Source organism: Neomonachus schauinslandi, chromosome 16 (assembly GCF_002201575.2).
Source record: "Neomonachus schauinslandi chromosome 16, ASM220157v2, whole genome shotgun sequence".
NCBI lineage: Eukaryota > Metazoa > Chordata > Mammalia > Carnivora > Phocidae > Neomonachus > Neomonachus schauinslandi.
The window spans coordinates 42156569-42180668 of record NC_058418.1 but is presented as its reverse complement, the minus strand read 5'-3'; the positions used below and the strand labels follow the sequence as shown (position 1 = coordinate 42180668).

Sequence of the window (24100 nt, the reverse complement as noted above, 5' to 3'; positions counted from 1 at the left end):
CCTAAAGACTTTTTCCTCACTTTCAACCCAACTGCTCCTGAGTTTAGAGATGACGTGCACATTGGCTTTTGGTTTTGCTAACTTACTTCATCAATAAAATTTCCAATTTCATCAGGATTGGCAGGGCGGGGCCGGTACTGGGGCACACTCACGAGGGTTGGCGCCACATCATTGCGAGTCACTTCGGGCCGAGCATCCAGGCCCCTGTGCAACTGGCTCAAGTCAAAGTCCTTTGGAGAAAAAGGTAAAAGCAAACAGTAAAAAACAGATCAAGAAGAAAACAAAAAGAAACAAAGAACAGTCACAAATCCAAGGCTATATGTGGATTATAGATTCTGGTATCAGATCATGCCCTTTCAACTGCATGATAGTTATAAGCATGTGCCAATATAATCTGAAATGACAGTTTGCAACCTAAGAGTTTCCAAAATAGCACTAGAAGGAAAAACAGCACAAAAGGATTGTGAGGAACAACTGTGGGCTTGGATGTAGACTGCTGTACCTAAGTGACTAAGTCCCAGCTGATCTACAGGTTCTTGAGAGTCTCGCTGCCATAGACTGAATGTCTGGGTCCCTCTCCAAATTCACACATTGAAACCTAATCCCCAACATGGTGGTATTTGGAGGTGCGACTTTTGGGAGGTGATCAAGTCAGGAGGGTACATAGAGCCCTTGGAACAGGATTAGCACACTGATAAAAGACACTCTAGAACTCCCCTTCTGCTGTGTTGAGTGCACTTGAGATTATGGCTGATTGTGAACCAGGAAGCAGGTCCCCACCAAACACCAAATCTGCTGGTGCCTCCATCTTAAGACGTCCCAGCCTCCAGAACCGTGAGAAAAACTTCTGTGGTTTTTAAGCAACCTGTTTGTGGCATCTTGTTATAGCAACCCACACGGACTAAGACACTAGCTGAGATCAGCAGTTATCCCACAAATGCCTTAAGGACAGTTCTCTGTACCTCCTAATACATTGTGCAAAGCAGGCATTGAAATTCTAATCAATGGCTGTTCTTCCAGACCAGAGAGCTCAGCAAATATGCTCATGCATGGCCAGAGTCAAAGCAGAACTCTGAGATGGGGCCCGAGGTTCCCCCCCCGTTTTTTTTTTTTTAAAGATTTTTATTTATTTATTTGACGGAGAGAGACACAGCGACAGAGGGAACTCAAGCAGGGGGAGTGGGAGAGGGAGAAGCAGGCTTCCCGCCGAGCAGGGAGCCCGATGCGGGGCTCGATCCCAGGACCCTGGGATCATGACCTGAGCCGAAGGCAGACGCTTAACGACTGAGCCACCCAGGTGCCCCCCTCCCCCCGAGGTTCCCTTTCTAAATAGAACACACATTCACAAAAAATTATCCAAAAGGCTGCTGGCTGGCCCAGTCAGTAGACTATCCAACTCCTGAAATTGGGGTCATGAGTTTGAGCCTCACATTGGGCACAGAGATTACTTTAAAAAAAAAAAAAAACAACTCCAGAAAACTCTAGGCTAAGGCAAGACCATCTTCAAAATCAGGGAAGATAAAGAAGGCCTAAAGATTTAACATGTACAATAAGAAAAAAAAGTTTAGCATACCTACAAGCTCAAGGGAAACAAAATATTACAAAGTAGCTGCCGTATGTCGATGATAATTTGAAGTTTGTATCCTGAGAACAGTGACAGGGAGACTAGGCTCTGGAGTCAGACTACCTGGGGTTCTCCGGCTTCCTACCTGTGTGACTGGGCAAGTTACTTAGCGGCCCTTGGCCTCTGTTCATTCATCTGGGTGCTGAACAGAACAATGTTATTTCAAAGGTCTACCTTCTCCTAATCATTGCTTCTTCCAAATAAAGAGATCGCCATTTAGCTTTGTATCATGTTTTTTTATTTTTATTTTTTTAAAGACTTTATCCATTTATTTAACAGAGAGAGAGAGAGAGAGAGAGCACGCACAAGCACATGGAACGGCAGGCAGAGGGAAAGGGAGAAGCAGACTCCCCCCTGAGCAGGGACGCGGGGCTCAGGACTCTGGGATCATGACCTGAGCCGAAGGCAGATGCTTAAGGACTGAGCCACCCAGGCGTGCCATGTATCATGGTTTTAAAAACATACCTGATCCTCTTCTCCGCCTCCTTCTTCATCATAATAGTAAACGTTGTCCCGGGTGTCATCTTCTGGGGGTAGTAAGGGCTCTTTGACCACCCCTCTCCTCCGAACAAACAGCAGAAGCAGCAGAATCAGGACTGGGGTGGGGGAGAGAGAACGAGGGGAGCCACTGGTCAAGAAGGCCATAAAAAGCAGCTCTCACAGAGCACCACAGCCCTGCCTACCGGGCAGATGGCTGCCAGACAAAGCGCACACAGACGCTCACAGACCTGAAGTTAGTATGTGCAGTGTAACATCCTGGACAAGTACATGGGAACTCAAGTGTGGTCTCTAATTGGACTTAAACCAGTCAGTCATTTCCCAGAATCTGAGCTAAAATGCTCCAGGCAGAGGAAATTAGGGACAAAGGCCCTGAGGCAGGAGCACGATGGGCATGACTAAGGAGAGGCTACGTCAGCATGGTGAGCGAGGGAGGAAGTAAACAGGGGTTCAGAAGGGTGGCAGGGACATGGCGACTACTGAAGGACTTTGGCTTTGTTTCTGAACTAGAACCACCGAAGGTTTGTGAGCAGGGCTGGGTCAGCCTAAATGTGATGGACAGATGCGTATTATTTTTAATCAGTTCCAAGGAATGGGACACAGACCATTCAACAGCCTGGTAATACTTTATTTTCTCTTAAGATAAAAATCACATAAGCAAGCTCTAAAATATGTTTAATTTCCGAAGTTTTCATCTGATCTTGGGATATTTCTAGGATATAGAAGATTAATAATTAACTGTTAAAAATCTTTAAACTATTTATTGTGACTGAAAAAATTATGATTTAGTATTTTTTTTAAATAGGTGCTTGTGGCCAAGTTTCTCTAAAGGACACCCTACTGAAGCAGTACTTCTTTGAAACAAGAGGTTGCACAGACTTGGGGAAAAGATTTCTTACAAGTACCCAACCTCCCTATTGTTTCTGAAATCATCAAGATTCCAGGACCTTATTCAGATGAACAATTTAACTTCCTTGACCACGATTCATAAACAGGAACACTAAGCACTTGCTCAGTGGGCCAAAACCTGTCTTAGCACCGAGGATACAGTACTTAAGACCATGTAAGATGCAGATAGTCACCATCCACATGGGGCTTTGAGCAACTAAAAGCAGGTTATCATTTCCAAGAAGATACTATTTATCAAACATTACTTAAATGTCACTTAAAGGAAAGTAACCAAAATAGATACTGTTATCACTTCAGGAAGTACTGCCCCAACACTGTACCACAACCTCAGTATTCCCAGTGGGATCCCCATAAAGCCTGGCACAAAGCAAGCAACCAAATATCGAGGGTCTACATGAAAACCTTCATATCCTGGCATTTTTCTAGTGTAATCTTTGGAAGTGTAAGTTCTACGCTTGCCCAAAAGGAAGAAGAAGTTGCAAGTCTGAATGCTGGCATTGCTCCCGTTTTCAATACGGTTCCACATTTGAACATTCTGCAGTTCTGCTCTTGTCCTCTGTGCCTAATAAAATGTATCCCAAACACACTGAGGGAAGGCTATTACTCAAAAGTCAATTGTTTTAAGTGTAACGACAATCTTTAATATTTTCCTTAGAATGAAAGTACTAGTTAGTAACTGCTGTCCCCAAAGCTGACTGGCCCAGTCAAATCTAAGTGGAGCAGGAAGGAAGGGGGCAGGCAGGGCTTGCATGACCCCAGCCATGATGATGGCAGAGGAAGGTGAATTCACCTCACCCCACAGAGGCAATTAAGCCAGGTGAACCCTGAGGAACAGAGGTCCAGAAAGCTCACTGAATTCTGAACAACACACTCTCCTTCCTTCTCAGCTTTGAGGGGACACAATCAGAAGAGGGCGGGAGCGAATGAATCTGCTGAAGCAGAAAGCAGCGGGATTAAGAACATCTGTGTTGAGTCTAAACTGAAACCCGAGTGAGGCCACTGGTCCAAGAACTTTCTTCTACTCCAGCCACGCTGGCCTCCTCTTTGCCCTCCCCAGTCCAATCGAGCCTTCCTCTCTGTGCCTTCACTAGCGTGGGAACCCTCACAAATGCCCCTCTGACCATCTGGATGCCACCAGCCTCTGTCCCAACCATCCTACACCTTCCTTGAGGGTCAACTCACATCCCCCTCGTCTGATCACAAAGGCATTCATGACCTGGACTACCCCTTCCAGCCCTTAATTTATAAACCATCTTTGAAATTTTTCTAACGAACTTGCCATCACAAGCTTTTAGAAACCATCACAGCATCTGTGTCAACCCTAGGGACCAATCTCTAGGTGGTCTCAGTGGATACCAGTTTGAAGGACTATGGTAGAACTGCCATAGCCCCCCCCCAGTATCCTTTCCCCCCCGTCCTTTTAGCCACTGAATACTCACTGTTCACCCTACACGCCACCCCCATCCTCTGCCGAGGTTTAAATGGGCACATGGCCATCCAGTTCAAGTGGGAAATTCTAGGTGTGGCTGTGTTTGGGCCAGTGGGATGGGAATGAAGGTGATTTGTGTCATCTCCAGACACGTGCTTTCCACTTTCTCTGTCATCCCTTCTCCAGGATGGAATGTAGAATGTGGAAGCAGAAGTGGTGGTGGTGAGCGGGACAGCTCAGACCATGCTGATGAGGAAAGGACCCCAAGGCCTTGCTGCTCCAAGTTGGTCCAAGGACCTGCAACATCTGCACCACCTGGGTAGCTGGTTACAAACATGGAATCTGAGGCCCCCACCCCAGACTCACCAGATAACCAGCTCAGAATCCTCATGCAGGTGATTTGTATGTACTTGAGCATGAGAAGCACTACCCTGAGGGATTGAAAGAACAACTAAATGGAAGACTGGGTTCCTGTTGATCTCATGAAACAGGGCTGCCTTCCAGTCTTGGCCAACTTCTCTCTGAACTGTTCAGTAAGGGATAAAGCTCCCCCATTTTAGAAGCCAAAGGCTGAACCGCTTGCCAGGCGTACGTACTTAGTAAAGCGAGGATTCCTCCAAGAATGCCCAGAATGGCGGGAACCTGCAAGCCTGCTTCGGTGTAGGGCGCCATCCTCTTGCAGCTGTTGACGACCCCTTCGCAGTCACACACGAACACATCTAGGGTGGTCACCTGGTCCTTGTTCTGGTTATCCGTGAGCTTGAGATTTATTTTGTAGTCACCCAACTCTAAGGTTTTCTTTGGCTTCAAAATGAGAGATTCATGGGCTGGAGGAAGCAACAAAAATAAATGATGAGACAAGGGGAGGGAAAAAACCTCATTCTAGAATAAAATTATTAGGGTCAAGAAAATTGGAGCTGCTTGGGTCGTATATTACTGGGCAGTACATTGCAGAGTCAGATACCAGGAATGGAAAGGGAATTTGGTGGAATGCCTCAAATGTAGAAGGGGCAAATGAACGCACAACAAACAAAAGTGGTGACACGTGGAAGTGGAAAAGGGAATTTCAGAAGGGAGGAGGACAGGAGCAGGGAAAGCATGGAGTCAGAGCAATGTTTCTGAAGTAAGACTCCAGTTCCCACCTTGGTCATTGTACTCAATGGTCCAGTTGACACTTGCCCCGTGTGTTAGTTCTGCTGTAAAGGGAGATGTGTTGGGGGGCAGATCTGGATCAATGATGTTGATGACACGAGGCTGTGGATTCTTCTGACAGAAGTCCATATTTCGAGGTTCTGGTATGGGGCCATTGTCATTCACATCAGAGAGGATGAGGAGAAGGGTTCCCGTTCCAGTAGCAACTGGAGAACCTAAGAAAAAATACATAGGAAATGCCACAGCTCAAGAACACTCAGGAAGCTCTACTGATTCCCATCAGACCAAATTCCAATCTTGGCTTGGCTCTTCAGGGAGCCATCAGCTCTCCCCATCACTGGGCATGTTCACTTCAGATCTGGCTGCTCTCTGATATGCTTATTTCCTGCTTCGACAACAATTACTCAAATTACCCTCACACCAAGGACACCTCCTTCCCTCTTCTACACATACCTTTATGCACCCATTAAATTTTTTTTTTTAAGTTTTTATTTATTTATTCATTTGACAGAGAGAGAGAGCACACAAGCTGGAGGAGAGGCTGCGGGAGAGGGAGAAGCAGGCTCCCTGCTGAGCAAGGAACCCGATGCGGGGCTCGATGCCAGGACCCTGGGATCATAACCTGAGCCAAAGGCAGTTGTTTAACCAACTGAGTCACCCATGCGCCCCTGAACCCATTAAATTTTAACCACTCCAAGAATTCCTCATTGCCCCCCCCCACCAATTCTCCCTTTTCAGAACTTCTATGGCTTGAAGGTCATTATCAAAGGGCTGAACTTTGGGCGCCTGGGTGGCTCAGTTGGTTAAGCGACTGTCTTCGGCTCAGGTCATGATCCTGGAGTCCCGGGATTGAGTCCCGCATCGGGCTCCCTGCTCAGCGAGGAGCCTGCTTCTCCCTCTGACCCTCCCCCCTCTCATGTACTCTCTCTCATTCTCGCTCTCTCAAATAAATAAATAAAATCTTTAAAAATAAATAAAAATAAAAATAAATAAAATAAAAAAGAAGCTAACAGGGCGCCTGGGTGGCTCAGTTGGTTAGGCGACTGCCTTCAGCTCAGGTCAGGATCCCGGGGTCCTGGGATCAAGTCCCTCGTCGGGCTCCCCCTGCTCTGTGGGGAGCCTGCTTCTCCCTCTGCCTCTGCCTGCCACTCCCCCTGCTTGTGCACGCTCGCTCTCTCTCTCTCTCTCTCTCTGGGTCAAATAAATAAAATCTTAAAAAAAAAATGCAAATAAAATAAAATAAAAAAGAAGCTAACAGATTTTCTACGAAACCTCATTCTCCTTCTTCTTAGACCTTCCATTAAGAAGTACTGAGTCATGCACAAAGGAACACTTAAAGGAATCATTCAGCACCATCACACGTGAGCCATGATTATCAGGTCAGGGGTCGGCAAACTAAGGCCTTCCAGGCAAATGAGGAAGGCAGCTGTGCTCATTCCCCCTTTACAGATCGTCTATGGCTGCTTCTAGGCTGCAAAGGCCATCAAGATCACATGGCCCGAAGACACTAAAATACTTACTCCCTGGCCCTTCCTTCACAGAAAGTTTGCCAAGGCACATTCAGGAGCCATTTCCTCCACTTACTTCCAGGCCAAGCTGGAGAGTTTCCATGCAGCAGCTGGCCAGTGCGGCTGAAGCCATGGGCTAGCTTTTCCCTTCAGACAAAAGCATTCTGCGAATGGGACCCCATCACGGCCTTACTTACCTCGCTCTCTGCTTTTAACCTGCTAACTCCTAAATACAGATCCAGGAGCAGGCTTCAGATTCTAACTGAAGAGGCCAGGCTCATCCTTCCCCAGCACCATCACAATGCGATGGAGGGCCACCTGTCCAGCCCCATCATGGCCTTACCTGCCTTGCTGTGTTTTCTAGATTGTCAAGCCTGAAATTACTACCTCAGGAAGCTGGAGAGTTAGCGAGGGAAATAGAATCCATCACGAGCCCAGGAAGCGAGCAGTCTCTAACAGTAATTCTGTTTCTAAATATCCAGCCAAGGGAAATACTTGCACATAGAGCCATGGACAAGGATGTTTCCTTATCAAACTCATGGCAATAACGAACAGGTGGACACCACCCCGGTGTTCTTTAATGCGAGCAATTCAAGTATGCTATATCCAGATAACATTATTTTATTACGAAGAGGTAGATTTTAAGGTGCCAAAGTAGATCTGTGTCTTTAAGACATATTATAAATAATAAATAGCAAATAAATTAAAACTTAAATTTAAATCAACATGTATAAGATAATGATTTTTATTATAAAAACAATACCAGGCTGTAAACTAGACAGTGGCTTTATAATAAACTCTATTTCTATATGCATATAAATGTATTCAAATACATGAAAACAGTCTGGAAGGAGCCATATTTCACTACTAATGATGAGGATAAAAATTATGATAGTCGTTGTAGAGCAGGCACTCTTCTAGGGCACTTTTACATAAATGAACTCATTCAAAATCCAGATGGGGCATTATCATTTTGTCAGACAGAGGAACTGAGGGACATAAGCTTTAGCCTGAAGATCTAGACCCAGGCAGTCTGGCTCCTGTGGGGAAGGAGTCGGTTCAGGTATAAAGAGCTTCTGCTTGACCTAATTACTTGTACTTCCGAAAATCGCACGCTTTTGTTTAAGAATACCAGAAAAAGAATGAACTCTTGCCTCTCAAAGAAGGGTAGGGGGCAACGAAGCCTGCTAGCCAGACAGGTGAGATAGCAAAGGTCACATACTAACTAAGGGCACCCTTACCCGTATCAATGGCTACAATGAGGGCCTCGTACGTGCTGTTCTTCACATGCTCCATGTCCTCTCTGTCCAGCTCAGCCCGAGTGAAAATGGCACCAGATTCTGGATTAATCTCCAGCCAGTTGGCAGCATCCCTCCAAATCCGATACCTGAAAAGGCACAAGCTCTGGCTTAGAATAGTACAGCAAACAGCACATAGCTGAAGAAGGCTAAGGTTCCTCTTTGTTGACTGATCACATCTACAGCAAAGTATGACCATCCATGTCCCCTTCAACCCTTTAAGCATAAGTTGCAGACACCATGTTCTTTTACTCAGAAATACTTCAGCGTGTTATCCCCTAAGAACAGAGGCATTTTCTTAGATAATGATAATTTAATTTCAGGAAATATAACTTTGATATCCATACTATTATTTAATATATGGCACATATTTAAAGTCGTTTCTTTTTTTTTTTTTTTTTTGACCGAGAGAGAGACACAGCGAGAGACGGAACACAAGCAGGGGGAGCGGGAGAGGGAGAAGCAGGCTTCCTGCAGAGCAGGGAGCCCAATGTGGGGCTCGATCCCAGGACCCTGGGATCACGACCTGAGCCGAAGGCAGACGCCTAACGACTGAGCCACCCAGGTGCCCCTAAATAGTTCAGTTACAGTTTCCTCTAGAGTAGATGTTAAGAGGTCAGAACCTCTCTGAGAAGAGGAAGCGGGCACATTGGCCGAGCCCTGTTACCCCTGGAAATCACACTATTACTAACAAGACACGCGCGTCACGTTGGGATTTCTGCTCTACTTGTTTTTCCCTAGTCAAACCCAGCCCTCAAAAGATGAAGGACATTATTTGTCATACATGGTCGCGGGGTGTTCCTGTTGGTTTGCCCATGTGTTTTCAACATGTGTGGGTATAATTTAGACTATAAAGGCGCCTTCCAGGGCGCCTGGGTAGCTCAGTTGGTTAAGCAACTGCCTTCGGCTCGGGTCATGATCCTGGAGTCCCGGGATCGAGTCCCGCATCGGGCTCCCTGCTCGGCAGGGAGTCTGCTTCTCCCTCTGACCCTCCTCCCTCTCATGCTGTCTCTCATTCTCTAATAAATAAATAAATAAAATATATATATATAAAGGCGCCTTCCAGTTTAAAAGGACAGAAAATAGTGAGCTACTTACAACACACCATGTATGTCAATTAAAACCACATTCCTGCCTCACTGCATGAACTTGAAGAGAGGAAAGCACAGTAAATATAAAATGGCTGGCTACAGAAGAAATGGAAAAGATGTGGGGAATGTGGGGGGGGGAGCCAAACAAGAGAAGGGTCTTGCACAATGATAAAATGCTATGAACTAAATATTTTATACACACACACACACGCACCCAGCTGCTGCAAGACTGTTGAAAAATCCTCATACTTACGTTATCCTCTGTTCCATAAAACTATCTGGATCCGTGGCAGTGTAGGATGTGATTTCCAGGCCCACGCCAAAGTCTTCAGGTATTTCCACTGTCTTTGGACAAGGCACAAAGACGGGGGCTTCATTCACATCCTCCACGTCCACAGTGACGGTGGCTGTGGAGGTGGAGAGAATGACCTCAAACGGCGCTACATTCACCACGGTCACGTACAGAATATACTGCTGCTTGGCCTCGAAATCCAAGCCCTTAGGAGCAAAAAAGAAAGGAGTTAAAAAATATATTTTATGTTAGTGTTAAAAAGAAAAAAAAAGATTACATCCTTAACTATTGTTGTTGATCAGCAATATCTTCATGGTTCTCCAATCTAGCTGTGTTAGGAAGAAGTAACTTGAGAAGTTCTGAAGAAAATGAAGGCCTGCACCCTAACCCAGCAAACAATAATCTCTGAGGGTGGGGCCTGGCCGTGGATGTTTTTCAAAAGCTAACATGCAACCATATTTAAGACGAGAACCCTAGCAGAAGGATAAAAATGAACTACATATGTGAAGCCTCAAACAGCAAAACCCAGTGAACAAACGCTAGTACCTTAAGTCATTTATTATCCAAGACCAGTAAGAATGTTGATATCCTATGTGACGTGTTGTCCATGTGACAGCAGATGGACAGAAGACCCTGCTTCTGACCTCACTGATCTCAATTAAGTTTAGTGACAACATGAAGTTCAGAATCAGCCAACAATAAGGTCAAAGCCCAGGTGAGCCATTTCCTAGCTGTGTGGTCCAGGCAAATTAACTTCTGGGTCTGTTTCCACACCCAAATACATAGGAAAAGGAACTGCTTCATAGAGTTGCTGTAAGGAATAAACTGGGAACTTTTATGAGGGACTTTGTGTACAGTAGGGGCTCATTTTACTGGCTTCTTTCTTCTGTTGGTAGCATAGAAAATGTTGACATCCAATATTCGGTGGGAGATAAGGTTATGTAGTAAGTGATGCAAGGATGGATGGTTTTGCTCACTTGCTCAATAAGGAAGTCTAAGTTTGGGGGCTAATCCAGGGATCCGCTAACTGTGACTTCGACAAAGAAATCACCCAACTTCTTAGTTTTCAGGTTTCCAAGACATCTTTCAAAAAGTCATTTGTCCCACTTCTAAAATAATCCAGCAAAATGGCAGAGACCAGTAAGCCATTTTTCCTCTCATTTGCAAAATGGATATGGGGCAAATGTTTCAGGGAGAAAGCCTTTTAAAACAGATGGTACTTTCTCCTCAATTTCAAGAGGCTGCGTAGGAGCTTCTCACATGTGCCTGAAGAGTTGCTGCAAACCCCAAATGGCCCACCAGAACCTGGGAAAGCTGCCCACCCCTAGCCCACCAATGCCATGCTAATCTACTTCTTAGAAGACATCAAGGGACAAGGGAGTGGGCAGCTAGCTGTCGGTTTCTGCATCTTGCCAGGCACCATACAAACCTTAGCTGTTTTCAAAATGCCATCGTTGGTTACTGGGTCTGTGGTGACGACAAATTGCTCATTGTTATTGTTCAATATGGTGTACACGGCCTGCCATGCTGGGGTATTGGGGACATCGTCATCAGTCACTTTGAGTACGGTGATTACAACGTTAGCCTTGTTCTCAGGCACCCGCCCCTGGTACTACAGAGCAAAGGAGAAGATGGGTCACTTATGACATCCTGACACCTAACAGATGAGCCAGGTCCGTGAAGGCTAAAGAAATCCTTTCTGAGTCCAAGATTCAAGGAGAGTCTTGGAGGAAGTACCCATTCCACCATTGGAGCCCCTATTTCCTGTTGGGGGAGCAGCCAACACTACTCAAGGTGCATCATCCTTCAAGACTACCTGAGCTGGCTTTTTAAGGACCTGGCTACCTGGGCCCCTCAAAACACTCTGGCCCAGTTGCTGACTGTGATCTTAATCAAACTCAAGACACTGTGGCTTATCTACTACTCCCCTCCTCTTCCATCATTCCCAGTGGTACCAGTGATTTTCATAAAACAAAAGTCTGGTCAGTATAGTCCTCTGCTTAAAACCCAATGACATGCCCTTGCACTCAGGATAAATTCTAAAATTCTTACCTCCATCTACAAGGTCCTGTAGGACCCAACCTCCTTTGCTTCACTACACAGACTGTTTTTCAGTTCTTGAAAACTTTTTATTGATTCAGGGCATTTTGCATATGGTGATCCCTCTGCCTAGAACACTCTTCCACTGTCCCCTGTCCCACATTTGACAACCTCCTTTCAAGTCTTATTTTTTTATCATGGTTATTTCATATTTTATTAGACTGATGTACATTTCACCATTTCTTGAGACATAAAGTGAACAGAGGACTAAGAATGTAGAATACTGAAGGAGGTAAAGCCATCCACAAATTTATTGAGTAGACTAGAAAGGTACGTAAAACTTTGGGTTGGAATCGAGGGAAAAACCTGTTCTGAGCTGAAGGGAGGTCCTTGGTTTCGAACAAAAATCTCCTAAAGGCTCTACTAATACAAGGGTCAGTTTATAGAAAAACTACAAATTGCACAGAAGCCCATTAGGCAGAAAAAATGGGCAGGATAGAAGGCCATGGGCTGTGGGGGCAGCTGGTCTGCGGCAGGAATGGCTGGGCTAGAGGAGCAGGCTGGAAGAAGTCTCTATGCAGAGATTAGCGCGTTCACCCAAAGCCCAGGCTTCCTACTGGCCTCTAGAGTGCTGATGCTTTCCTCAGACAAGGCCTTTCACATCTTACTATAAATGTTACGGGCTTTGTGACGCCTTCTTGGACTCAAAATATCTGCGTCAGGGTGGCAGACACGGCTAATTGCCTAGTAAATAACTACTCGCCCCTTCTTCACGAACTATATTGTTGGGGGCAACAATGTGTCCAAGCAAAATATTTTATTTCCAGTCATCCTCTAAGACAGCAGTTGCTAATAAGAGGTTAAGGAAACTTGTGGGATGGGTCTGCACAGAAGTAAGAGGCCTTGACTTAGCAGCAATGCCTTTTGCTCCCCATGCCCTTGCATCCTTCCTGAATGAAGCAGAGAAATAGCTGGAGCTCTGGCAGCCATCTGGGGCCATAAGGGGCCACTGAGGATAGAAGCCATGCACCAGTGATGGTGGGACAGCAAGACTAAGGAGGTTCCATTAACAGTGTAGATACTCTAGCTCTAGGTTTTTTGTGACGCAAGAGAAAGTTTACCCTATTTGTTTAAGGCACAGGAGTCAAATCTCTGTTACTAACCACTGAGCTTATTTCCAACTAACATATTAAGATTTAGAGTTCTTTCGTGTGGCTTTTAATACCTTCTCCTCATCTTCATTTAATGTAATTGTACACAATAATTTGTACAGGTTGTCAAACATCTCCCTAGCTAGACTATCAACTCCACTGAGAACAGAATCTTTGTCTTATTGTGATAATATCTCCAGTGTGTAACACAATTCCTGTGTTACAAACTTAGAAAGTATTTGTTCAGTGAATAAACAAAACCTGGTAAGATTTGCTACCAAGATGTACAAAATGGGGACATGAGTTCAAAAGGTGCCTTAAAAAAAAACAAAACAAAAACAAAAAAACCCCACTCATCTCTGCACCCAACGTGGGGCTCACAACCCCAAGATCAAGAGGCGCATGCTCCACGGACTGAGCCCGCCAGGCGCCCACAGGTGCCATTTGCAACTCTGCAAACCTGTCTCAGCAGGGCCTGCGCTGAGGAGGACAGAGAAGATTGCCATCCCAACTGGCTTGCTTCTTAAAGCTCAGTAGTATGGGGCAAGTTTTCAAAGCGTTCACCCATGAGCAGTTGCACAACAACGGAGGCCCTTTCTTTGGAAACCGTCCAGGGGGTTGCAGAGTTACCGTGGTGGGTTTGAAGATGGGGGGGGTTATCGTTGATGTCAGTGACTGTGATCACAGCTGTTGCGGTTGTACTCAAGCCTTCACCTTGCAGGTCAGCAGCCTCAACCACCAGGGTGTACGTGGGAATAGTCTGCAGAGATCAAACACATTTGAGTCAGGACCAACAGCCACATCAAGCCCAGCCCAGAACATGGAAACAGTTTACTTGATCATTTGCTTCAATGCCAGCCTGCTTTCTAGGTACAAAACCTCTAGAGAGCTGTTTAGATGCAAAGCTCAGACCATAAACATAGTAAGTGGCAACTGACCTCCGCAGAGTTTTGCATTGTCCATGTGATTTAGCTGATGTCTATTTGCCCTCAACCCCCTCAAGACCCTCTTCACCCCTGACCTCCCGGTCCAGCCCGGTGGTGAGCACGCTGATGACTCCTGTGTCCTTGTTGATAGTGAACATCATGCTGCTAGGCAGGAGGGGGTCTTGGGTGACGATGCGGTAAGCAATGGCAGCGTTGTAGGTGTTCTCATCGTCGTCTGCATCTGTGGCTGTTACCTGCATCACGGAGGTGCCTGCAAGTGCCGAGGGAGGGAAAGATTCAGTTAAGCTGCACTTTGGATTCTGGTCAACACGGCTCAGATCAATTCTGTCCAGAGTGTTAAAGAAGGAGCCCCGGGAAATGGTACCATGTTATGGCTCCTCCATTCTCTAATTCCCAAAATTTTTACCAAAATGGTAGGGGAGGAAGAAAGCATTCCACCCCATGAGCAGTATTCCAAGGACTTGGCTTTTCCAACAATTTTGGATGGTGGCTGGAGCTGAGGAGGATGGAGAATAAATAAACTGAAACACTGTGCCTTGTCTCGCATCCTGAGTGAATGAGGTGGAAAAGAGGAAAAAAATCCCACCAATATTCACAACTGGCTTCTCAGGCACAGCTTCATCACAGAGAATGGTCATTTGCGATCACAGCCTTCAAGGTGGCAGAGAATACTTACAGTACCTGTGACTGTCAAAGGACCAGTGCCCACAACATCGACACAATTCCTACGGCTCCACGGGAAAAGGACAAATAGCCCAAGGGAAAAAGGAGCAAAGGACTTGGAGAGACAAGTCATAAAGAAGAAACCCAGATGGCCAGCAAACATAGAAAATGTTTATTAGCCCACTGACAAATCAGGGAAAGGCCACTTAAAATTGTACGGAGATACAACTGCACAATCAACAAAGCTAAAACGTCTTAACAATTCTAGGATATTGATTCCTGGTGGGAGCGTTAAGTGGTTCAACCACTTTGGAAAACAGTCTGTCACCAGGTAGTCACACTGAACAGGAACATACCCTATATAACCGAGCCAGCTGCTCTTATGGATATACACCCTAGAGAAAGCCTTCTGTGTACGCATCAGGTAATATATTAAAAAATGTTCTGAGAACACTACTTCTAATAAGAAGAAACTGAAACAAACTCATTTTCCATCAACAGAGGAATAAAGTGCTTTATATAAATATAAAAATATTGAATATGATGCAGCAATGAGAATGAATGAATGACCTTGGGCTGCTGCGGGCACCAACATGAATAACTTTATGTACATAAAGCTGAATGAGAGAAGCACACCACAGAAATACATGTTAAGTGTGATTCCACATATACAAAGTTTGAAAACATGCAAAAAAACCGGATATTACTGAGGGGTAAATATACACATGATGAACAAGATAAAGGAAAGCAAGGAATGATTGCCAAAGTCAGGGCAGTGGCTACATTTACAGGGAAGAGAAAAGAATGTGTTCAGGAATGGCAAAGGTCTGTTTCTTAATCAGGGAAGGTTCTTAAACTGCTCCTTTTTGAGAGGTGGGGGGGGGTGGTGGTGAGCTCTATGCGCAATGTGGGGCTTAAACCCACAGCCCCAAGATCAAGAGTCGCATGCTCTACTGACTGAGCCACCCAGGCACCCCTCTTAAACTGCTTTTTTTTTAAAGATTATTTATTGATTTACTTTACTTATTACTTATTTATCTGACAGAGCGAGAAGAGAGCACAAGCAGGGGGAGCAGCAGAGGGAGAGGGAGAAGTAGGCTCCCCGCTGAGCAGGAAGCCTGATGCGGGGCTTGATTCCAGGACTCCTATTTTATAATACACATTTCTGTAGAATGGATGTTTTACACACTCTCTCTCTCTCTCTCTTTCTCATTGGCTTCCAAAGAAGTTCTGTTCCTACGAAGGACCTGACCCCAAACACAAGCCCTAACACTTTGAGGTCCAAGGAATCTAAGTGTCCTTCTGGGTGTTCAGCTCCTCGAGACTGGCCATACCTGGAAGAGCACCTTCCATGACAGATCCTTCGAAGACCTGCTGGGTGAACTCGGGCTTGTTGTCATTCTGATCCGTCACCGTGATCACGATCTCCATTGGGTCTTCCACTGCATTCCCATTAGAAGACACGGCGTGAGAGTAGAGCTGAAACAGCCAAGTGAGGGTTACTTGGGCCCCAACAAGGAGGAAGAAATGCGAGAAGTCATGTGACTAGAACTCCAGCTGGCCTCCACTCCCTCCCACTCTCCAAGACCCAAGGATGGACACCCCCCGCAGAGAACTTTTCTCACACATGTGCTGCTGCTTCAGGGGTCATGACACTGGTTGAGGTCATGATATGTAAAGACTCATAGGCTGCAGAACACACCCACCAGGTCAGAGCTCCCGTTTCCCACAGGAGGGCTGGGGAGCCAGGCCTAAGAGATAAGAGCAGAGGCCTAAAACATTCTTATTCCCAGCAGGGTAAAATTTCCTCTGGCTGTTCTAGTCGAGTGTCTCTCCCAGATTTTTTTGCATTGGCCTCAATGCATTACCCCCCGTGCCCCCAGCTCTGCAAGCTCACACTGCTACCAAGGCCCAGGAACAGCTTTTGCTCCCCAACATCATAAATGGCCTCTTCCTTTGGGTCAGGGACTTTCAGCCCCAAGAGTAAGTTGTTATCTTGGGTCTAAACTCATGTATGATCCTAAGGTTTCTCCTTTCTTCATTCCCAATGGGAAAAAAAATCAACACCCCTCCCCCATTTTTCCAGACTCTCCTGTCATCTCCCCTTGTCAACAGGTGTAGAGGTATCCAATTGAGCCTCACATGTCCAGAGCATCTGATCTAGGGATCCAACATGGGTTGACCAAAAAATTTTGGAAGGAGATAACCCCCTATTAGCATGCTTCTGAGAGATACTCACAATGTACTTGGCAATTTGTTCTCTATCCAGAGGCTCTGTCACCTTCAGCCATCCTGTTTCTCTTTCAATAACAAACACACCAACAGGAGGTGTGTCAGCTCCTTGGCCAGTGATGCTGTAGAAAACCTTGATTTCTTTGTCTCTGTTAGATTTGATCTGAAGACCACACAGAAACAAATAGAATTATCAAGGAAGGATCCTGACATTGGGGCTTTCCCCCCTTTTTTGGTCTAGGTCCTTCTCTGCCAAACTGCTCCCAGAGAAATAGAAAACTTCCTTCTCTACCTGAACCAGATTTTTAGGAAATGGGCCTTTCTCATTTTCTGGGCAGCTGATAGGAGGGATAACCCAGTCTCTCTTCTGTCTTCTGAGACCATGCTGGGAGTTGGGAAACGTGAGGACTTCTGTCTGGGTTTCAGAGAGAGCGTCCTAAAAGGAAAGGAGATAAAGAACAAAATCAGATAATTCAGGATAGATAATACAGACCAAACAGTCCCACCTAACCAGCCAGCATCTCCAGCCTTCTTGGGACCAGGCAATGGTTTTAATTTAATAACAAAACACAACCCAATGAACTTCTCTGCCATATAATGAAGATGGTGTTCCCTTCTGATCCTTCTAATGTCCAGAGTTCAAGTAATCATTATGTATACACAATTACACATTTGAGGGTTAAATATTATTTTGCCAATTATTTCAAGCCTAAATATATTATACCTGTCATTTTTAATAGAACATTACACCCTGATAATTTAATATGAGCTTATTCAACAACAGGATATGCAAGCGTTTCAATTTTCTTTTATGTTTTTCCTAGGGGCTTAGGTCCCCGAAGTGGAGCTCTCAGCCAAGATGAGTTAAGCTTTAGGAATTGGTACTAAGAACTACTTTGTGATCAATACAAATTCTTTAATCTCATTGTGTCACTTTATCTTTTTGGTTTCCATTTGTTCTAACAGAAGCTGTTGGGATGGGGACCAAAAACACCCTTTGAGATTTGTATTGAACGGTTTTCATGTGTGATAAAGATAACTTTATGCACACACAGGGAAATAAGATAGTGGAAGATGGAAGAAAAATACCCTCCAAATTGTTTAAGTGCTTTAAAGTGATTAGCGGTAATACATGAAGGTTCTAGAGGACAGTTCCATCCCCAACTCCCCACATAATCACTGATCACTGCTTGCCAAAGGCGATTCAAGCACTATTTCCAGGCTTTTCAGATTTGATTCAAAATGCCTAAAATGCGGCCAGGCTCAGGACTTCCACCTGGGGCGGCAGCTCCCCTGCAGGACTATACCGACCCTGGTTGCCAGAGGAGCAGAGACCAGCAGGTCCTACACCCCCCCCCCCACCTGCCCCCCGGGGCCAACTACCCATCCTCTTGGCCAGATCAGATGCAGCCACAGGTCCCACCACTCCATTACTAAGAGCTCATGCCCCCTGGTTCCTGCATGCCAAACCAAAGAGGGGGAGAAGGTCGTGGCCCTGGAAAAGGACAGCCACAAACACTTGTGATTATGTGGGCTGCAGCAAAACCTACACGAAGAGTCCTCACCTCAAGGTACAACTGCGAACCCACACAGGTGAGAAGCCCTACCACCGTGACTGGGACGGCTACGGATGGAAATGCACCCGCCCCGACCAACTGACCAGGCCCTAGGGCAAAACACACCAGGCATCGCACCCCCTCCAATGCCAGAAGTGCCACCGGGCCTTCTCCAGGTCGGACCACCTCGCCTTACACGTGAAGAGACACTTTTTTTTATTTTTTTATTTTTTATTTTTTTAATTTTATTTATTTATTTATTCATGAGAGAGAGAGAGAGAGGCAGAGGGAGAAGCAGGCTCCCAAGGAGCAGGGAGCCCGATGCGGGGCTCGATCCCAGGACCCTGGGATCATGACCTGAGCCGAAGGCAGACACTTAACCATCTGAGCCACCCAGGCGCCCCATGAAGAGACACTTTTAAAGCCCAAAACAATGGATATGACCCACCCTGCCAGAAGAGAAGTCAGTGTTCATTTTATTTTATTTTTTACCTTTCACACTGTCTCCCCAAATGCCCCACCCCAGGGGCGGGGGGGGGAGCGGTAAGGGGAGGAACCCAGCCGGAAAGCACTATAATCATGGTCAAGTTCCCAACAACCCAACTTGTGAATGGATAATCAGGAGACACAAGGAAACCAGAAGACAAATCAAAGAACCCATGGGGTCTGTGACTGGATCTTCTGTCATTCCAATGCTAAATCCAACTTGAATATTCCTGGACTTACAAAATACCAAGGGGGGTGACTGGAAGGTGTGGCTATCAGGGTATAAATTAGAACCATGAGTTGGGGGGTGGGGAAGACCAGAATTCCCTTAAACTGTGTTTCGATGCAATATAAGTATAAAGATCACCTTTTATTCTCTTTGCCTTCTAAAACCCATTATTATGGGGCGCCTGGGTGGCTCAGTTGGTTAAGCAACTGCCTTCGGCTCAGGTCATGATCCTGGAGTCCCGGGATCGAGTCCCGCATCGGGCTCCCTGCTCAGCGAGGAGCCTGCTTCTCCCTCTGACCCTCCCCCCTCTCGTGTACTCTCTCCCATTCTCGCTCTCGCAAATAAAAAAAAAAAATTTTTAATTAGTGTTAAAAAGAAAAAAAAAGATTTCTAAAACCCATTATTATGATATTAGAAGAAGAGGAAGAAATTCAGGTACAGGAAATGGGTTTTTAATAACCTAAACGATGGTGCTTGGTGAGTCTTGGTTCTAAAGGTACCAAATGCGGAAGCCAAAGTTCTCAAACTGCTTCATACTTTGACAAGGAAAATCTATTTTTGTCTTCCGATCTACATTTAAGACCTAAGTCAGGTAAATACACCTGGTTTGCTTAACATTTTTATGCAGACCGTCTGTTATGCACTGTGGTTTCAGATGTGCAATAATTTGTACAATAGTTTATTCCCAAGTATGCCTTAAGCAGAACAAATTTTTTTTTCTATATAGTTCCTTGCCTTAATAAATATGTAATATAAATTATAAAAAATGCACAAGATGGACATAAGACAAGGTATCATTACAGAATCCTTCCCAGTATTGCATTCCTGCATATTGGTTACACATACACACACTCACACACACACACACTCACACACACACACACACACACACACACTCTCTCTCTCTGCATCATTGGATTATTAATATTCTAGAAAACTAGTCCCTCATGAGCCAAGGGCAAGCTGCAGAACCGGTTGTCTAGCTGTGAATCCTCACTATGGCACTTCCTCCTCTTGGGGAGATTATTTTTCTCTGTCCCACAGTTCCCTATGATTTTAAAATGGTGATAATATTGGAAGGATTAAATGAGATACTAGTATTGCAAATAAAGCACTTAGAATAGTGCCTGAAACACATAAATGCTCAAAAAATGATAATGATGATGGTTAGACAGGATGGCAAACATCAAGCTAATGGAGGTGAGTTTGGGATTAGATACAGCACAGGAACAAAGTCTTCAAATGACTGTCCGCCAATGTACCCTAAGCCTATTAAATAGGACCGCCTTGCACAGCCATGGTGAGTGAACAGCATAGCATCAGTGAATGAATCCAGATTCATTTGCCACAATGAAGAGGAAGACAAAGAGCACATCTTGTTGACATCAGAATTGCAGAATATTTTCAGAGAACAATAATAAAGAAATTATGAACACTGCTAAGAGAACATCAATATCTTTATGTGATGTCAAAGGGAACCATGCCTAAACATACTGAGCATGGTATTCATCCCTCAGAAAAAAATGATACCAGACTGAGAAAATCTACCCAAAGATTAAACACTGGAAAGTTAAAAGTATAACTGACAAATAAAAATTGTGTGTGTGTGTGTATACATTACACACACACACACACGGTGCATAGCATGATATTTTGATACACATAAGATCTATTTTTATATGAATTAAAGGAGAAGTGGGATTGTCACCCTTTCTCTCTCTTTTTCTTAAGATTTTAAAGTAATTTCTACACCCAACATGGCATTTGAATTTATAACCCCAAGATTAAGAGTTGCATGCTCCGACTGAGCCAGCCAGGCCCCCCATCCCCTTTCTCCTAATGCAGGGCCCACAGGGTCTCTTGAACCAGAAACAAACCAAAGTGAACCTCAAACCAGCTATGGCAAAGTATCCATTCTTCCTTTCTTACTTAAAAATTTAAAAAAATAATAATAATAAGTAACTGTATCTGTCTCTCTCCATATATATCAGTTTTGTATCCAGCACTGTGTTCAAGTAAAAGAGTACATTTTCTATACTGCACTCATAAGTAGGTATGGCCATGACATCAAGTTCCAACCAGTGAGATACAAGCATTATTTGCTTAAGAATTCCACAAAGGGGGGTGGGGGTGGGGGCACCTGGGTGGCTCAGTTAGCTAAGCAACTGCCTTCAGCTCGGGTCATGATCCCAGGGTCCTGAGATTGAGCCCCGCATCAGGCTCCCTGCTCCACGAGGAGTCTGCTTCTCCCTCGCCCTCTGCCTGCTGCTCCACGTGTGTGCTCTCTTGCTATCTGTCAAATAAATGAATTAAAAAAAAAAAAAAGAAAGAATTCCACAAAGGGGGCGCCTGGCTGGCTCAGTTACAAGAGCATGTGACTCTAGATCCCAGGGTTCTAAATTCAAGCCACATGTTATGTGTAAAGATTCAATTTTTTTGAAAAGAATTCCACAAAGGCTTCTTTAAAAAGGCAGGCATACAACTGAGTGATGCATTTTTGTGCTTTCTCCCTTTCTCCTTATCGTCTAGAATGAAGATTTGATGACTAGAACTCCAGCAGCCATTTTGGATCATGAGGTACCCCTGAGGATGGAAGCCATGTGCTGAGGATAGCAGAATAGAAAGGAAAGGAGTAACCTGGGCTCCTAATGACTGTGGGGTCTCCATACTAACTACAACTTCCCCTTGAGTATCTTTAACTTGACAGAGAAATACTCTTTTGCATAAAGCACTGTCATTCACAGTTTTCTATACTATGTCTATACTATGTGGTTTTTTTTTTTTTAATACTATGTGTTTAAACTTAATCATGATACAACAAAAATGAAGGCAGAGGCAAAACTGGCAGAAGTAGGGAGGAAAAGTTTGAAAAACCAAGCTCAAATCTTGTCTTTTGGTCATAAGAGCCTTCCACACACAATTGTCCAGCAAGAACTCACCATGCTGAACTTACATGAACGATGGAATCAGTTGGAGACTTGAGTCAGGAAGTTATGTTAACACACTTCTATTACGTTCTTCATTTTTCTGGTCTATCCAATTACACCAGGGGGAAAAGAATAGATCTATCAGGACTATTAAGTTCCTGCAACTCAACAATCTTTGGGCAGAAAAACAGGAGACAGCCTGAAAGACCTTGGTACTTCCAACATGTTTCTTATTTTTAAGGCAGTACCAGGATACGACTAGAACGGCCTCCAGAGAGACATTTTGGTAGGAAGCACCATGGGAACAGTTTAGAAACTAGCAATGGTGTCTGGCTTGGGTAACAATACCCAGAAACATTCTTGCCAAGAACTGGGCAGACATATATCCTTTCATTCATGGCCAATTCACCCATCTGTCCATTCAATATTTATAGGGCTCCTGGTGTGTGCCAAACTGTGGGCCAGGCACTAAGAATACAATGGGGAAGTATCTTGCGCAGATTACAGTCCAACGGAACAAAAGCTTCCCATTGATTCTTCTCCCATCCCAAGACCCTCCCCCCACTAGAAACACAAAGAGTAAAATAAAACAGGGGGTGGGGGGTGGAAATAGAAAAATATGTTAACTAACTAAATTTTAAATTAAAAAAAATAATAAAAAGAGTAAAATAAAATGATCAGAGAACTGATCTCTTGTTCATTCTTCCTCCAAGAAGACAATTAACAATTGCTGAGTACTTACTGCACGCCTAACACAGTTGCAGCATTTCACACGTATTAATTCATGCAGTCATTATTTTCTCGACATTAGAGGTAACCTCTCTCTGCTTGAAATTCCTTAAATGAACTCTCCCACAGCTACTCAGGTATCGAGTGGTAGGACTATGATTCAATCCCAGACAGCGTCCACGCTCTTACTCACTATTCTTTATTACCGACAGAAATAAAGATATTAACACTCTGCCATCATTCCACAGGATCCCTCCCCACCCAAACACAAAAAAATTCCCCGCAAGAATTAGTTCAGTTAGACCAATGGTTCTCAACTAGGTGATTCCGCAACACCCCCCTCCCCCACCAGTCGGCATTGGCTATGTCTGGACACATTTTTGGTTGTGACGACTAGGAGAGTGCTCCTGGTATCTGCCTAGCGGGCTAAAGCCAGGGAGGATGCTAAACATCACAACAACAACAACAGTAACAACAAAAAACTATCCAGCCCCAAATGTGAAAGGTGCCAAGGGGAGAGAACTCAGATTAGGCAACAGACTTAAAACAACAGTGAACTTTCAAGAAAGCACTCCAACATACATGACGGTGGTGGTGGTGGTGCTCGGCTGCCTTCAGTATGACTCTGGTGGAGAGCTTCCTGCGGCTGGAGTCCCAGGCATGGACCAGAAAACTCATCTCCGGTTTATGAAGTTGGAGAGGCCGCTTGACTGTAAGCACACCATCTGTGCTCACTTTGAATCGTGTATCATCAGCAACATAGGCTGTCCTTGGTTGACCGGTACATCCTTCAAAATTCACTGCAGGGCATAAATCACAGTGATTAGGAAATGCGGCAGATTCGAAACAAGAGCATTCCTTCTCCCCAAAGTGAACTTGGGCGCGCCTGGGTGGCTCAGTTGTTGGGCGTCTGCCTTTGGATCGGGTCATGATCCCAGAGTCCCGAGATCGAGCCCCGCATTCGGGCTCCCTGTTCAGGAGGGAATCTGCTTCTCCCTCTGCCCTTCACCTGCTTGTGCTCTCTCTCTCTTGTGCGCGCGCTCTCTCAAATAAATAAAATCTTAAAAAAAAAAAAAACAAAAACCTTGGTTCACCCACCAAAAGCCTGACTCACACAAAACTGGCACAAGCAAAACAAGCCAGAACTGAAAGATGGCAACGTAATCCATATTATTATGTGCTTCAGCATTCTAGGGGGACTGTTAATTGTGGTCTCTTTTTCTTATCTACTTGTAAAGTGCAAACACTAACCTGTCTATAAAGTAACTTCTTTTCAAAAGCCAAAAAAGGGCCTCTCCTTCAGCTGGCTCTTGACAATATGAAAACAGACCACCAAGAT

At 44.9% G+C, this 24100-nt stretch overlaps 1 protein-coding gene across 1 annotated transcript in view; it reads right to left on the bottom strand.

Moving 5' to 3' along the window:
* Positions 1-24100, bottom strand: part of CDH1 (cadherin 1) — an 83156-nt gene that overhangs the window by 4128 nt on the left and 54928 nt on the right. Inside the window, 14 exon segments of the mRNA XM_021705734.2 lie at positions 87-230; positions 2090-2220; positions 5057-5287; positions 5603-5827; positions 8362-8507; positions 9763-10007; positions 11231-11413; positions 13623-13646; positions 13648-13752; positions 14014-14189; positions 15937-16081; positions 16842-16997; positions 17127-17270; positions 23344-23561. Coding sequence (XP_021561409.1) covers positions 87-230; positions 2090-2220; positions 5057-5287; positions 5603-5827; positions 8362-8507; positions 9763-10007; positions 11231-11413; positions 13623-13646; positions 13648-13752; positions 14014-14189; positions 15937-16081; positions 16842-16997; positions 17127-17270; positions 23344-23561 — 2273 coding nt within the window.